This window comes from Podarcis filfolensis, assembly GCF_964270895.1.
Source record: "Podarcis filfolensis genome assembly, chromosome: 3".
Lineage (NCBI taxonomy): Eukaryota > Metazoa > Chordata > Lepidosauria > Squamata > Lacertidae > Podarcis > Podarcis filfolensis.
The window spans coordinates 67,186,568-67,202,427 of record NC_139606.1 but is presented as its reverse complement, the minus strand read 5'-3'; the positions used below and the strand labels follow the sequence as shown (position 1 = coordinate 67,202,427).

Below are 15,860 nucleotides of genomic sequence, written 5' to 3'. Positions count from 1 at the left end.
GCTTCAGTTCTGAATTTTCCAATGTGTTGAAAACATAGACATGCTATAAAGTCCTTTGTAATGACGGTTTTGCGTTGATTTGACATCTGAGCTTACAATTATGTTCTATAAGATGTCTGTTTCAAGCACAGGGTTGAGAAAAGTATTTTAAGTCCTATATGAGAAACCGATGGTCTTTCATAAGTTATTGGACTCAAAAATTTTATCAGCCCAGGTCAGCATAGGCAGAGGTCAGGCATGATGCGAGTTGTAGTTGAATACCATCCGGGGAGCAACAGGTTCCCCACCCCTGAGTAATATGTTCCTTTTATCACAGACTAAATACCAAGGTAGCTGTGATGGAAAATCACTTGCTGAATATTACCTATGTTTCACTTCAACCTGGCTGTCTCTTTGTATGGAATTCCATTCTGTCAGTCCTAATCATGATCTAATGGTAAACACAAGAATATCTGGATCCTCTTTTGAAAGACCCAAATTGTTTCTGACAAACTAGTGCCGTTCTCAAAAGCACAATTCAACAAGAACGCCTTTCATCTTGCCGTGCCCCTTCTGTGCCTATTAACAAGCTATTAGAGCATAAATGTGCTTTTGAAGCTGGACATTTAGTTGGCTGGCATTCACTGCTAATGACCGCTAAACTAGGCTAGACCCTAGACTGTTGAGTGCTAATACTCAAGCAGCTCATGATAGAGTATGAATGCAACCAATAATTGTGGACATGTTGATCTGGATTTATATTCTTCTTCCATGTAATAGTCCATATTAAACATTTGTAGTAATGGAAGCTGAACTAAAGCTAGAGGTTTTATGTTTCCTGGCAGAAGAGCAGTCAGGAGGCTTAGGACGGACTTTGCTTGATATACACAAGGTCTTCTTGTCTGTTATAAAACAAAGTTTTATTTTGGCTCTCTGTTTTACTGTTAGATATTTAGTTGAGAGTATGTAGGTTGGGTTGCTGGATCTGCCAGTGTGATCCCACCCCACTTATAGGTGAGTTTATTATATTGTATGAGTTTATTATATTGTACTCTTGAGTGCTTTTGAACGAAGACGGAATGGATGAATCTTCTAGTTAGTTTCTAAAGATTCTCCTGTTGTGGCTGGAATATGTAGATAGTGTTCAGGCAACATGCCCCTTGGTTTTATTTACTAAACATTTTTCTCTGAGTTTTAATATGTAACCGGGCAGTAAACATGTGTGGTTTTAAGAATATCCATGTCTATGTCAAATGCTTATTAAAGAGCTATCTTTTATCCCTGGGACAGATTGCTTTGAAATACACCTGACTGTTTTTCCTCTGTCCCCACTTCTTGCTGTGTGTGTGTGTGTACCTGCATCCTTTCATAAGGAGAGGACCCTTGGAAGCTAAAAGTCAGGCCCTTGAGGAGGAGGAGGAGGAGGAGGAGGAGGAGGAGGAGGAGGAGGAGGAGGATTATGATGATTTACTGTATCCCAGCCACTCTGGGCATGGATCCTAGAACACACCAAGCTTACAACAGCAATTTCAACACAGTAATAACTAATGCTGAAATTCTGATGAAACAACCTTCTCTAACATGGGGCTTTCCAGATGTTTCAGACTCCATCAGCCCCAGCCGGCATGGCCAGTGGTCAGGGAGGATGGGAGCTGTAGTCCAAGAACATCTGGAGAGCTCTATGTTGGAGAAGGCTGTGATAAAATGATGGAATGGAAGTAAAGCAGATAAAGCAAATGGTAAAGAGAGCCATCGTATTTTCACTCTTTGGCTAGGTATTACAAGGTTGCAGATGCACTTCCATTGCATGCAAGGAATCTCAATGATTTTTCAAGGGCACTGAACTGAATAATTTGATGAACATTTTGGACTAACAGCTATCAAAGTTACTGCCAAGTAAATATGTCCTCATTTCTTCCTGTCCATTCGTATTGAACTAGTTAGCTATTTCTAGCCTCTTACTCGTGAAACAGTGAGAGTCAGTAACAAAAGGCATAAAAGCATACATGAAATATTCAGTCAAGCTATGCCCAAAGTTAAGTTTTCAAAAAAGTGCTCAGTTTCTTTTTGGCTAGTCCAAGTAAAATGATATTGCAAATTTTCCTAAGCACATTCAGGTTGGTCATTGCAAGGTAGGCAGCATTAGAGCATTTCAAACTGGAGGGTTTGGGGTTTTTTTGTTACAGTTTTGTGACATCTGCATCTCCTGTTGGATTTGCAAATCATGCTGTTCTCTAGGTAGGCTTAGCTGGTGCAACCCTTACCTCATAGCAGAGTATGTTCCCAGAGGAGGTAAAGCGAGTGCTTGAGTGCAGAGAACATAGAGGAGAGCAAAGGAGAGGAGAAGCTGGGGGCCACTTCCATGTTCCATCTCTGTGGACCTGCCTGGACAAAGATAATTTTAAAAAATGTTAACCTCTTGTTGTCAATGCCCAAATTTTGCATAAACAAAAAGACATGGCAAAGGGTGGCCTAATAAACATGAAATTGGTAATTCTGAATAGGCAAAGGAAGACCACTGTAGGGCACATTTCAAAATATTAAAAAATATATTAATTTAAAATATTATTAATTGGGCAAAATCATTTGGATTCCTGGTGTTAAGGAATTGTCCTTGAACAAGAAGGTTGAGAGAGGCAAATAAGTTTCTTATGACAGATTCCTTGTGAGATAAGTAATGTGCAGTTGGTAGCAAAGGCATGGATGATTCTTGTATGAATGAGAAGATGAATCACAACAACCATTCGTTGCAGGGGGTTGGACTAGATGACCATCTAGGTCTACAGTTCTATGATTCTTTGCTGCCTTGACAGATCAACTTCTTCATGCATTAAAAGTGCTTATTTTGGTGAGATACACAGTATGTTACCTAGAAGCTTTCGGCAAAGTTTAACTTAAAAAAAAGTCAGAGGGTTGACATGCAAGCCAGCAGAGAGAGAAGGAGATAGGTACACAGACTGACAGAAGAAATCACCTTGTTAATAGTATATTGGGGTCAAAATGTTAATTTAAATCAGTTTGATTTTCATAGTGATTTTCCTGTGTCTGGTATTAAAATATGACCATATAACTTTGATATTTCTGCCACCTGACTTACTTTCTTATTGAGCCGAAATGTATTTTACTGTTTTAACAACTGAAAATGCACCATGTATATAATTCAGCATATAAAACCATACTATTTATGAAATGTACAGAGCATTTGAAATGTACAGGACCATATGAAATGTACAGACAGGACTGCAGCTGAAGACAAAAAGTGCAGTTCCTCTTTACAGCTTTGAATCAAGATAGTAAATAAATGCTGTTTGCAACCCAGGAGCAGTTACTCGGCGATACCGTTGAAATTCACTGGGAACAGGTCCAGAACTTCCACTTTAAGGGCTTTGGAACTAGAGACAAGGCACTAATGAGCTGGAAAGGATTTCACATGGCTGTAACGATAATTCATTCATTCTCATGCAAAGGCATCTCTTTTCATTGTTTTACAGTAGCAACTGCACACAAAAGGCACCCCCTCGTGTGGAAGGGGGAGCTGCATTCCCTTCATCAGATACCAAGAATGTTGCTAAGAATAAAATCCATGTGAAATGCCAGCGAAATTGAAGTGGACAATTTCAGAGGAAAGGTCATGTGCAACACAATTCACACTCTAGAAATCTGCATATGGGAGAAGAAGAAGCAGAAAGAGAAACAAAATTATGATAATAAAATAGAAAAAGAGTAGTGAGCAGGGACTCCCATAAGCATATCAGCCGGAAGTAAGATCAAAAGCAGGAGCGGATCTGAAATACTGATTATTTTTCCTGAGGCCAAAGGAAACAACTTCAGTTATCTGGGAGATTAATCAGTAAAGGCATCAAAAGAAGAATTATCTCTCAAACAGATTTGGTTCCACTCTGTGCATAGAAACTTTTTAGCCGTATTTCTTTTGCCACAAACAAACATTAGTCTGGTATTTCTCTGAACTGAAATCTACCAGCACCACAAAGGGAAACTCCTAAAACTTTTACTTACAAAGCCGGAAGAGGAACCTCAAAGGCAGGTGACACTAGGAGCTTTCCGAAGTGCTGAATTCCCTCGGCAGCTCCTTGGCCGTTCCACAAGTTTCTTCCTCAGGTGCTGAGCAGGAATGTGGCAAGGAAAGTGCCTGTCCGTTTCTGCTCCCTCTAACTGCCGGTCTGAAGTTTCAGCAGCTCTCCTTCCTGGGCGAATGCCTCTCTCCCCCTTCAGTGCACTCTGTGCAGCCTTTCAAGCAGCCTCATCTTATAGGGTTTATATACACAGGACCACTTTTCCGCTTCAAAAAGAGCAATCACGTTACGTTGTAGACGTCACACTCCCAAGGGGATGAATGGAAATGTCTGTGATTGTTTTGTCCAGGATGCTGTGAGACAAAGGAAGTTCATATTTAATTCATGGGAAGCCCCCCCCCCCCCGCCTCCTCTCTGTTTAAATTGATTTATTGCTATATTGATGAATGACTTAACATGAGTAACACTGGACTGGGCAAAGAATGCAGCTTTTAAGACACAAATCCTGCTTTCAGGAAGATGGGACTTATAAAACAGAAACCCAGAGCATTAAGTCATAGTTACCCATAGTGGGTCTCTTCTCTCCCCAATTCTTTTAATTTCAGGGAAATTGCCAAGCCAGAGCTCCCTGACTTGTCTTTGGAAGATGAGCAAGAAATATCAGAAGATCCTGATATCAATTTCAAGACATACGACTATGTCTTTGACTTCTAAATTCTCAGATCAAAGAACAACTAAGTTTCAGTACTGTGTATGTTTGATTTTAACATACTGACATCAGGCTGAATCCAAGTATACGAAAGGTTCTTTTCATATTACACAGAAAGCAAACCTAAGTGCTTTGCTTAATAGAATTTTCTACATTTCTACACTGGAGCAGATAATACCTAGGATGTTCCTTTTTAATATTTTACTTTTCATATATTCCCATTTCTTCACTCTGCCAGATATCCTTTCTTTTCAATACCCTTTCTTTTCAAAGACAGGACTACTTGCCATCCGCTGCTCTCTCTCTCATTTTACCCAACGTGTTTGCCCATTCCAGCAATCCCAGCTAATAAAGCATTAGTCAAAACTTGTACCCATAAACTAAACCAAATAATGGCTGACATTTAACTCTCTAGTTTGTTTGTATCACTGATTCCTCAGAATTAGCTGGTTAAACATTATTTATTGTAAAGGGAAAGACACATAGAACATGAGGCCAATTCTTGGTGCTGAAAAAGAGAAACGACCCGTAAAGTGAAAAATTCCCCCCAGATAGACCTATTAGGTTTCAATGAAATTCCCAGCCTTGGACTCAAAAAATGTTACTTCATCTGAGTGAGGGCTCAACAGAGCCACACCTCAGATCCTCTTCCAAAGGCTGTGGCTTGTAACATATGAAATATAAGCATAATTGAAAGATATATGTTCAGCAGGACAATTTCCCAGCAGGCATGTAGAGAACAGACTATCTGTCCTAGAGGTTTATCCTCACCAGGGGTGCCAACTTGGCCCCACTACTGTGAGTGCCTGGCGCTGTGGGTGCCATGCAGCATGCATGGCCCTGGCATCAAAATTTGTGGATGCCCAGCCCGTTCATGGGGAATTTGTGGGTGCTCAGGCACCCAGGGCCCCAGGGAGTTGGCACCTGTGGCCCCCACCCATAATTTTTTTACATTTCCTACAGCTAGGTTTATGCCTTCCAGGTTGATCACCATTTGCACAGTGAAAGAAACAGTTTCTGTAATAGCAAATTTTAGAAGACAGGTGTATACTCACCCCCCAGGTTTGCTTTCATTACTTTGGTGGAACTGTTGCTTTAATTTTATTTCTCTCAGTATGCAAGCTGGCCAGGCATCACAGGTCTCTGATCAAGTACAAAGTGCTTTTCCCCAACCATTCAGTAGCCACGGTCACCCCAATAACATATTAGCTTTGCATTAATATATTTTCATTTTATAATATTATGTATATAATTTCATATCAATATGTTCATTTTATCTTGGCCACTTTATATGTTGTTTTTGGAAGAGGTTTACGCCAGGCTCTGAGTTTTATGCATTGCATTTGCATATTTTATCATGTTTGGTAAGCCATCCAGAGGACTTCAGTTGATGGGTGGTCTTGAAATGGGAAATTAGTAAATAGGTGATGATAAACAACAGTTTAAGGATCATGACTATGGGATCAGAGGGAATGGCTTTCATCCTGTAGTGCCTAAAACCCATTGACTGCTCAAGCTAATGGGAGTTGGAGTCCAATAACATCTGGCTGCTGCTGCTGCTGCTTCTTCTTCTTCTTCTTCTTCTTCTTCTTCTTCTTCTTCTTCTTCTTCTTGAATTTATATACCTCCCTATACCCGGAAGTCTCAAGGAGGTTCACATAAAAAGATCACAGTATATAAAATTAAAATTAAAGCAATTACCCAATTTTAGGTTGAAGTGTTTATTAAGCTGTGATGCACAGATCTTACGTCACTTGAAAATGCAGAATTAGGAGATATGCAGAAAAAGTATTCAAGGGCCAAAACTAATATGTACATTCCAGGAGCTGTCACTGCAGTGGGGCAGGGGATTGAAGTTTCCAACCCATAAGCAGCAAGGTTGGGGCTCTGAAGGCACACCAGCAGGAGCACCCATGCAGCCCCAGCCTTGCCAGGGCCACCCTCCCCCACAGTCTTGGTAAGCGGCAGCAATGCCACTGTCAGGTGGATGCCTCTGGAACCCCAAACCATCGCATTGACCACTCCTGCTGCATTCTGTCTTTATATTCCCACCACATTTTGTAGGCTTACACGTGATTTATGCATTAAGCATCGGCAACAGGTTTCTTGTGCAAAGGATGTGGCTACATAGGTTGCTTCTGCAAAGAATATTTTGTACAAAGATTTGTACTAATCCCAATTAGAGAGGCGGGGTGCATTGGAGGGCTCCGGCAAGGCAAGGTTCGATGGTGGGACGAAGTCAAAGCACAGACTTCCGAAGCACTTTGTGTGCCTTGGCAATCCAGACATTTTTAAACAGCTGCAGACATGTGCCTTTAAAAAGTTTTTTTTTACAAACTTTCATTATAGCAGTCTAATAGCACAGACCAAGTGGCTAGGAAAAAGCAAATACCAGACTAGGTGCTTTAACAAGGCAGAGGAGTAGCAACTATAATTCCAGTCCAAGAGAAACAACCAAGGCTCAAGAGTACAAGATTAGGTGCATCTAGAGGGGATGTTAGCCAAATGGGTTTGGCTGCATTGTCTCATCTCTCCATCTGAGTCCTTGTCCTCCAAAGTCTCCCACTCCTGCTCTGAATCCGAGGCTCAATGGGGACAATGAGAGGTATATAAATAGCATAAAGTTTCAAAAAGTAAAGATAGCCATGTTGACCTGTAAGAAATAATCCAAAGTTCATATTAGGGCAATAACTTTATTGGGCCAACCAAAATATCACTATCTGCGTGTTAAACTTCCCAGTAATTTTAATCAGGCTAGATGGTATACAATGGAAGGATCAAATGTGGGAGGAGGTAGAAGACATTCAGATGAGGCTCTGTTAGCTGTTTTGTAGGTTTAAGGCTGTGCCAAGGGTTGGATAATCCTAAGAGTTTGTCCGCAGGCATTTTTCTTTTAATGTTTCTTATGTAACACCCATCCAAAGGGCAGGAAAATGGAAAGATTGCAGCAAACAACCATCACTTGGTCAGTTGTGGATTATGTACAAGGCATGATCCAGCCAAAATTAAAGTTCCATTGGTTCCATAGAACATTTGAGCATTAATAGAAACAATGTTTAATTTCCACTGAATGGAGCTGTTTCTTCTCACTCTTAAACCAAGCTAATTTCTCCTGATCTTTATCCTGAGATTTCCAAATCATAACCCTTCTGCTCATGAGCAAAAGCCACTGAAATTTAAGTTGACTTGCTCAAAAGTAAATCACATAAGACTCATAGCCCCCAAACCCAATAAATGTGGAAGATATTACCATTTCCTCTTCCTTCTAATAAACTTCCCATCTCTCCCCTGTTTCATGTATTTGCGAGTTTAGGCAAACCTGATGGTGAATATTCAGTAATCCTTAATCACATTTTCTAATTCACTTACATAAAAATTAAATGAATTAAACCCAAAAAGAAATTGTCTGGATTTGTTTTCTGGGATGACAGCAGTGACTTAAACCAGAGTTCCTGGAAAGGACTGATTCCAGGAAGTTTGTTCCCCTTCTTCCTCTGTAACTGGCTGGGAAACAAACAGTCATGGCCTGGGATGGCAGGACAGGCCATCGGTTTCTTGTGGTCACCCAGTTCTTCATTAAGTTTCCTAATATTTGACTTTGCAAGTAGGATATAGAAAGTGAGCAGGAGGATAGGAAAGGGTGCTGAAATAGGAGGACTCAAACAAGGTACATAGTCCTTAGCAAAGTTCTGTTATTTATTATAAACACTAGTATCTCCTTTTTTTTGAGAAAGCTGAATTCAAAGCAACTTACAAAAATGAATATTAAAAACAAGCATAAAAACAATCTAAAATGCACCATTAATATATATAAAAGAGCAGAAGCAACCCAACCCCATTAAAAATAAGCACACAAATAAAGTTTGGGTGAATAAGAATGTTTTTGCCTGTTGTCTAAAAATAGATGGTGATAGTTCCAGGTAAGCCTCCCTGGGGAAAGTATTCCATTAATGAGGAGCCACCACCGAGAAGGCCCATACTTGTGTCTCCTCCCTCTGCACCTCCCTCAGTGGGGGACACACAGGGCCTTGGATGAAGAATTCAGGGTCCAGGTTGGCTCTTGTCATTTCATCCAACTTTTTCAGATAAAAAACCGAGGTGTGTGTCTTCTGAGATGCACTCCCGAGTCACATGACCCATGCCACAATCTCACCCTCCCAAGAGCTCTTTTTGGGGGGTGCGTTTTGAGGCACCACACAATATTGCGACCCTGGAAAAAACGCTTTGGGGGGGGCAAGTGTGTGGGGCAAGAGTGCATGAGATCGCAGCACTGACAATGGCCACCATGATATTGTGTGGAAAAATGGGCTGTCCCATTTTTTCCTAGACACTTGGCGGGTGTGTGGGGAGAAACAGGCCTTGAAGTAGTGAGGTCCTGAGCCTCAAAAGGCTTTGCCGGTCAAAACCAGCACTTCGAACTGGGCCTGGAAACTAACTGGTAGCCAATGCAGTGATGTCAGGTGTCCCGTTAGGTGTTCAGACCCATCTTGTCCCTGTCAGCCATTCGGCCACTGAATTCTGCACCTTTTGCAGCTTCAAAGTTCTGCCACCTACTGAAGTGAATGGAAACAGTGTAAGAGCAAAGCAGTGCTCTTCTACAGTTCTTGTGAGAACATGAGGTGAGGCCTGCTGGCTCAAAACATCCAATCCGGCATGCTGTTTCCCACATGGCCTAGAAGGCTGCAAACAGGGCATGGAAGGATCAACTCTTGTACGATTCTGTGTTTCCAGCAGCTGATTTGGGGGGGGGGGGTATCTGATCCTCTGGTTGGTGCACACTGCTTTGAATGGGAAGGGGGCTACTGATCTGGCGTTATGGCTTAATGACATCCACTGGTAGATTAAAAGACTCTTTCTGTTGAGTGGTGGCAAACATCTAAACATGGTGTACATCAGTACCTCCCATTCGTTTTAGTGAGAAACTTCAAGTGTCTGGAATGGGCTTGAATGCAGAGTACTTGTTTGTTTGTTTCTTTGTTTGTTCGTTTGTTTTAGAATAAATATAAGGAAAAATGACTAGATTCTTCTTAGTAAATCTGCACTTCCTGCTCACTGGGAAAGAAGACATGAAACAGCAAAGAGAAGGAAAGGTTGTAAGAGAGCATCAATCTGAATAGCTCTGGGTATTTGGAGGTGGCTCAGGGAACATATATTTAAAAGTGATAGTCACATGTTCTGCTTTATGTAGACACCATACAATTCAATTCTTTATTCTGAGAAAAGTCACAGGCCTACTATAGCAACCACAAAACGGAGTTCAGAGTTTTATGGCTTGAGAACATGGTGGTTCAACATGGCATGAGAGCACCACCTTGCGGTGAAAAGAAATAACTTCCTAATCTAATTTTGGCTTCCCATAACACTTTTTATTAGGGTTGATGGCCATTAAAACATTTCTAGTTTAAATGCGAAAGAATCTCGATCCATTTTCTCAAATTTCTGGCAAGATGCTATGTTCCTGTTCCCCTGTGAAATCTTACTTATCACAAGGTGATATTTATCAGCTGACTACTCCCTCCCCTTATCCAAAACAATTTTTTGCCTTGCCCTACTAACATCAACACCAACACAAAACAGATCCTTTCATAAGCCCACCAGACCACAGTTTATGAAGGAAACATGTTTTGAATTAAATATAGCGTGCTTGCAAACCCTGTGCTGAGATGCTTGTTGCTCATTCATGCAAGTTTTTTTTTTTTATCGTCCACATGGTGTTGTCTGCATCAAAATGCCAACACTTTATATTCCCACTTCCCCATTTAATCTGGATTTATCCTTTACAGGAAAATCTAATGTGTATTTAAAATTATTATTTTTAACCCATTTGAGGTATCCGAATACTCACCTGCAATATTAAATAAACCCCTATCTAGAAGCACTCAGTGGAAAACCCACTCAGTCATAAAGCTGACTACAGTATGTGACATTGGCTCAGTCCCTCATTCTCAACCCAAAAAACTTCACAGGGTTATTCACAGGATAGAATGGAGTGGGAGAGTGAATAGAAGTGTAGTGTAACAGCTTTATATGAAGAAATAAAAAGGGAGGAAACACTGATTCCTGAAACTAACCCTTGATTTGCAGCCCATGGTCTTCTTACAAGAGTGTACCTGGATTCACATGTGCACAACCGGCACTCATGTATGTGTATATACACACTGCTGAGAGGTTTAGGATCTTCTGCTGAAGTTATAATGCACACTTGTTTATGAGTATGTGTTTTACTTTTAACCCTATGTCCCCAAGAAGCTCTCACACAGAGGAATAAAGAGAGCTTGGTTGAGCCTGGATAGCTCAGTTGGTTAGAGCACGGTGCTCATAACACCAAGGTTGCAGGTTTGATCCCCATATGGGCCAGCTGCATATTCCTGCATTGCAGGGAGTTGGACTAGATGATCCTTGGGATCCCTTCCAACATTACAGCTTTATGATTCTATGATTACATGAAATAAAAGTACTATTTAAATTGCAAAAACTGCAGTTTAAGCAGGCAGCAACTCCTGCAACATCTGAAGAGTGATGGATTCCCTACAGGAATGTAGACATGACAATTTTGCCATAAACCCTAGCTAGAAGTGGAAAGGGGGAGGAAGGAAAGTATACCTGTTCTTAAAGTGAAGTGGAAGTGTGCTGAGTCTTGGGGAGCACTGTGTAAGTTCTGTCCTGTTGGGGCTGGAAGAGATAGCTGCCTATTAGCAGAGCCAACTGCCTACTGGGAATCTGGGGTTTTAAAAATAACATTCTTTCTAGTAGGAAAGGGAGGGGATTTAAAATGAACAGTGGCCTACCCCTTTCTCACCTGGACCATCCTAGTGAGAAATGGCTAAAACTTGGTCATCCCATTAGTTTCTCACTCTGTGTGTGTTCTGCTTAACAAAAGCATGAATGACTTGGGACAGTGAGCAGTTAACTGAAGTGGCCATCTCTTTGCCTGCCTCCTGTATCATCATTAGCTTGAAGGCATCCATTCAGGAGTTTGAATAGACTTTGCTAGCAACTTTAATTGCATGTGTTGACTTTTCCAAAGTATGAAGTATTTCCTGAGATGAGGCCAGTATCAGGCTCCTACCAAAGTCAAGCAAGGTTCAAGGTGGAGAATCTCATGTCATGTTTAAGTTAAACAGTGGTGGACTTCCGGGTCAGCACCATCGACGAATGGCGGAGTTCCTCCGACCGGAGGAACGGGCTCCGTGGAAATTGGGTCTTCCCGCTGTGGCAAAGGCGGGGGCCCGCTAGAAATCCCAGGTGGAGAAGCCTGGGAACGTGGGGTTCGGCAGAGCACCAAGAGCGCCTCCCCTACTCACAAGGAAACCCCTTTTCGGGGCTCCGGAGTGAAGTGGGGTGAGCAGCGAGGTTCTGCGAACCGATCGCTATTTCCATGGAGGGAAGCTGCGCAGCCATCGCCGGAGAGCACTGACTTTTTCCTGATGACATTTGGACTCTAAATCAAGTACCCGTGAGTAAAAACAGAGAATTGGATTAAGAAATTTGCAAAATCTATGAATTAGGCACGAAGCGGGAAGGTTTAAACAGGAAGTCCGCCTTCCGCTTTTTGTATATAGACTGAAGCAAAGACCTTGCAACCTAATAGCCTGGAAAACTGCTTTAAAATTGGAAATTTCCTGTATCCACGACTAATAAAACCCCCTTGGAAGCAGGAGAAAAGGGGGGGGGGGAGAATTTGACTGTTCAATCCTGCAAGAGGAGAGTAAAGGAATTTAAGTTTCCATCATCCCAAACCTGGGGACGGGGTGTCGGGACAGAAATTGTTTGAGACGTCCATTGATTGAAAGTGGAGTACCTTTGACAGATAGCTAAAGAGAAACAAATTATCTTCAACGCTACTTTCTGCATTTTTGCATTTTAAAGAAACAAAGTATCTGAAAATCGAAAGGATTTGAAATTGAAAGTAATCTTCTTTGTTGGATACATTTTGAAAATGGATACAAATAGAAATTGTGTCCCCTAGAGGGAGCCTGTCAGTTTGCTGTTGCAATTTATTCATAGACTCTACAGCTGTGAGATTTGGATCGTGGGACCAGCCGTTTGACCTTGACAGAAATGTGTTGGAAGGAAGATTTGGTGTCTGCCCTTGGCATGACAAATGTTTTGCTGGAGCAGCTGCATGAGAAAATGAACTTGATGCATGAAAAATTGGACTTGATGAAAGCTGTGGCCAGTGAATATGATTTAACAGAGAATAAGGATACAAGGCAAGTCCAAGGGCAGATGAAGAAGGAAGAGGTAGTGATTACTCCTCAAACAACACAAATGGAGAGATCCAAAGTCCTGCAGGAACAAAAGCCACTGCGTTGGAAGATGGAATTTGGAGAGTGCTGGGAAGTGTTTGAAATCAAGGAAGCTTTTAACTCTAGTGGGACCATGAAACAGGTGAATAGCTATCTTTTGGAAAAAGTCTCTTTGGATTACAAAGATGACGACGGGGAGTGGGACTGGGGGGAAGGGGCTAGTCTGACGAAGGAAAATGGAAATTATTACCGGATGGAACCCTCCGGAGACCCACTCCCCAAGAAACTAACAATAGACAAAGAAGTGCGTAAGCACAAACAAGAACAAGAAAATTTGCAGAAGGGGCCTAGAAGAGATTTAAGGGCCTCGGACATTAGAACACCAGACTGATGGACTGGATGTAATGGACAGAAAGGACTGACACAATCCGAAACCAGGAAGAAGGGACTGTTGGATAAAAATTAGAGATATAAAGGGAAATTCTTTTGTTAATTTTGGAATTAGTGTAACATTAATGAAATATTAGGGAATTTGCTGGAAAGGAACTGAATTGGCTTTAGTAGAAATGATTTAAGGAGATATGTATGAATATGATGTAAACTTTGAAATTTTAAGATTTTTAAAATAAGATAAGGTTAAAGAGACTAAGGTAAATTGAATAACAGATTATATTAAAAGAGGGAAAGTTTATGTCGAATCAACAAATAAGATAGATTGTGAAGATTAATTATTTAAATTTAAATTGAGAAACATGGGAAGAATTTCCTGGAATAACAATTTAAACTAGAATACAAAAAGGGAGGTGTGAGGAGGTTCAAGAAATAAGCAAACGAAAAGCTGTAATTTGAGATTTGTATTTTTTTCTTTCTTTTTTGACTTTTTCTTTTTGTCTTATTTTTTGCTGTATGTTTCTTTTTTGTTTTTTTGTGTTTATGTATTGACGAAATGGTGAATAAATATCATTTAAAAAAATAAGTTAAACAGTGGTGGACTTGGGTAATACAGTGCCCTGCGCAAGGCCAAAAAATTATGCCTCCCCACAGCCCTCGTGCTGCCTTCCCAAAGGCGGTTAAGTAAGGCACCGTGCTTTGGGAAGGAGGTGTGAGGCTCTGGCAGGGTCCTAGAGCCCTCCCATCTCATTCTCAAAGCTGGGAAAGTGCTAACTAGGCTTTGGGAAGGAGGAAGGAGGACTCAAGGACCCTGTCAGGGCCTCATGCCTCCTGGCGACCCCCTTGGCTGAGCGCCCAGTAAAACACCAATCAGCAATGAAATGTAAATAAAATCATGGGGTTCACTATTAAGGCATCTCACTGATTGAGAAAAAGTTATCAGTGGGTTATCCTCTGATACTATAATTTTCTGATTCTTGCTATTCCTTTCCTGGGCTTGAAATGTATTTGTCTGCCCAGACTTGAGTGATCCATGCCAAAGTCGTTAACCTTGAAAGGTCTTACATCAGTGATATATGAGTTGTTGAATTTGCGTCAAGCTTCCACCCATCCTGTAGAGCTGTTGTTTCCAAATCTCCCCTTTTTTGCACCTGTTACGTTGAGAGTGCCATTTAAATCAATCTGCAGATCAATGTTATATCCAGACTCTAGCAGGAAAGACAGCAGCTATTTATATTTCTTCTTGTGATCCTAGTAAATATGTTTAAATGCACGTTATGACATGAAGGATTAGGAGTTGAAGGATATAAATATTGTGTGTGTGTGTGATGTGTTCCCTGTGAAATGACCAAAAGCGACAGGTTTGTACTTGGATGAGATTCAGAGTAATTCTGGGGAGGTTACAATGTATAGGACCTTTTAGCAAGAGGGCAATGAAAGAAGTATATAAAATCATTGATAGTGTGGAGCACGTTCACAGAAAGCAATGCTTTCACCCTTCTTCTTTCAAAATACTAGAACTTGGGACCTCCCAATGAAGTTGAATATTGGAAAATTCAGAAAATATTTCTTAACATACTAGATAGTTAAAACCTCCACAATAGGGCTTCCAGTTTTTGCCGCCATGGTGAACCACGGTTCCCACGACAGCAGATCCCAGGCATGCAGCCAATTAAGGATAATTTGAGAGTAATTATCCTTGCAAGCCCCCCCCCCCAGTCGGGGGGGAGAGCTTTCACTCGCAGATTGTCTGGTACCTGCCTCCACTCCTACAGAATGGGGGGGGGAGGGAACGCTGAGTGCATAGCATCTGCACACATCGGAAACTCTCCAACATGGTCACCGTGAGTGGAGATTCTTCTGTTTTTTAAGATATATCAGAATTTGGACTTAAGAAACTGGCGTGTTCTGGAAAAAGGAGACAAGTTAACCTGCTAAATGAATCAGCCACCGAGTGCCAAGGTCTTGATCTGGAAAAGATTTTCGTCGTAATTGGATTGGTATGTGGTGGAGAGAAGCCTTTGTTTTGTCTTTATATATTCACTATGCTGTTTTATGATTTGGCAGCTCTTCACAGAAGAAAAAAAAGTTAGCTACTAATGGATTGTAATTATTAATGGATAGCAATTATTAATGGAGGGAATCAACAAGAACTTTATAATGCTTGTGGATTAATTGAAAGAATGGAACTGTGTGGAAAATATTGGGATGTTCTGTGGCAATACCCTCCTACGGAGGACTCTAACTTTGATTTATTATGGTGTTGGTGAGATATCAGCTTGTTATTGGATGGGAAAGTATTCAAAGAAAACGCTGGAAGTCTGCCTGGAGTAATGGGCAGACATCAGACCACTTTCGGTTTTAAGAAAAGCATGATGGTGAAAGGTCACTATGCAGTAAAATTGAGTCTTTGGAGTAGGGGGGAAATGCCAAAAATGATTGATTGCAACAAGAAAGGAAGGTCGAACGTAAAAAAAAAATGCACACAGAAAGTTACCA

The 15,860-nt window shown here is 41.2% G+C and overlaps 1 protein-coding gene across 2 annotated transcripts in view; it reads right to left on the bottom strand.

Moving 5' to 3' along the window:
• The window catches only part of LOC310760079 (VIP peptides-like), a 397,324-nt gene that overhangs the window by 361,117 nt on the left and 20,347 nt on the right, over positions 1-15,860 (bottom strand). The window contains exons 2-3 of one of the 2 annotated variants that reach the window (XM_083608051.1): positions 3,997-4,366; positions 2,244-2,364 (exon numbers count right to left, since the gene is read on the bottom strand). The exons of the other annotated variant lie outside the window; for it this stretch is intronic. Coding sequence (XP_083464177.1) covers positions 2,244-2,350 — 107 coding nt within the window. The 5' untranslated portion in view covers positions 2,351-2,364; positions 3,997-4,366. The remainder of the gene's footprint in view (positions 1-2,243; positions 2,365-3,996; positions 4,367-15,860) is intronic. 2 annotated transcript variants of the gene reach the window in all.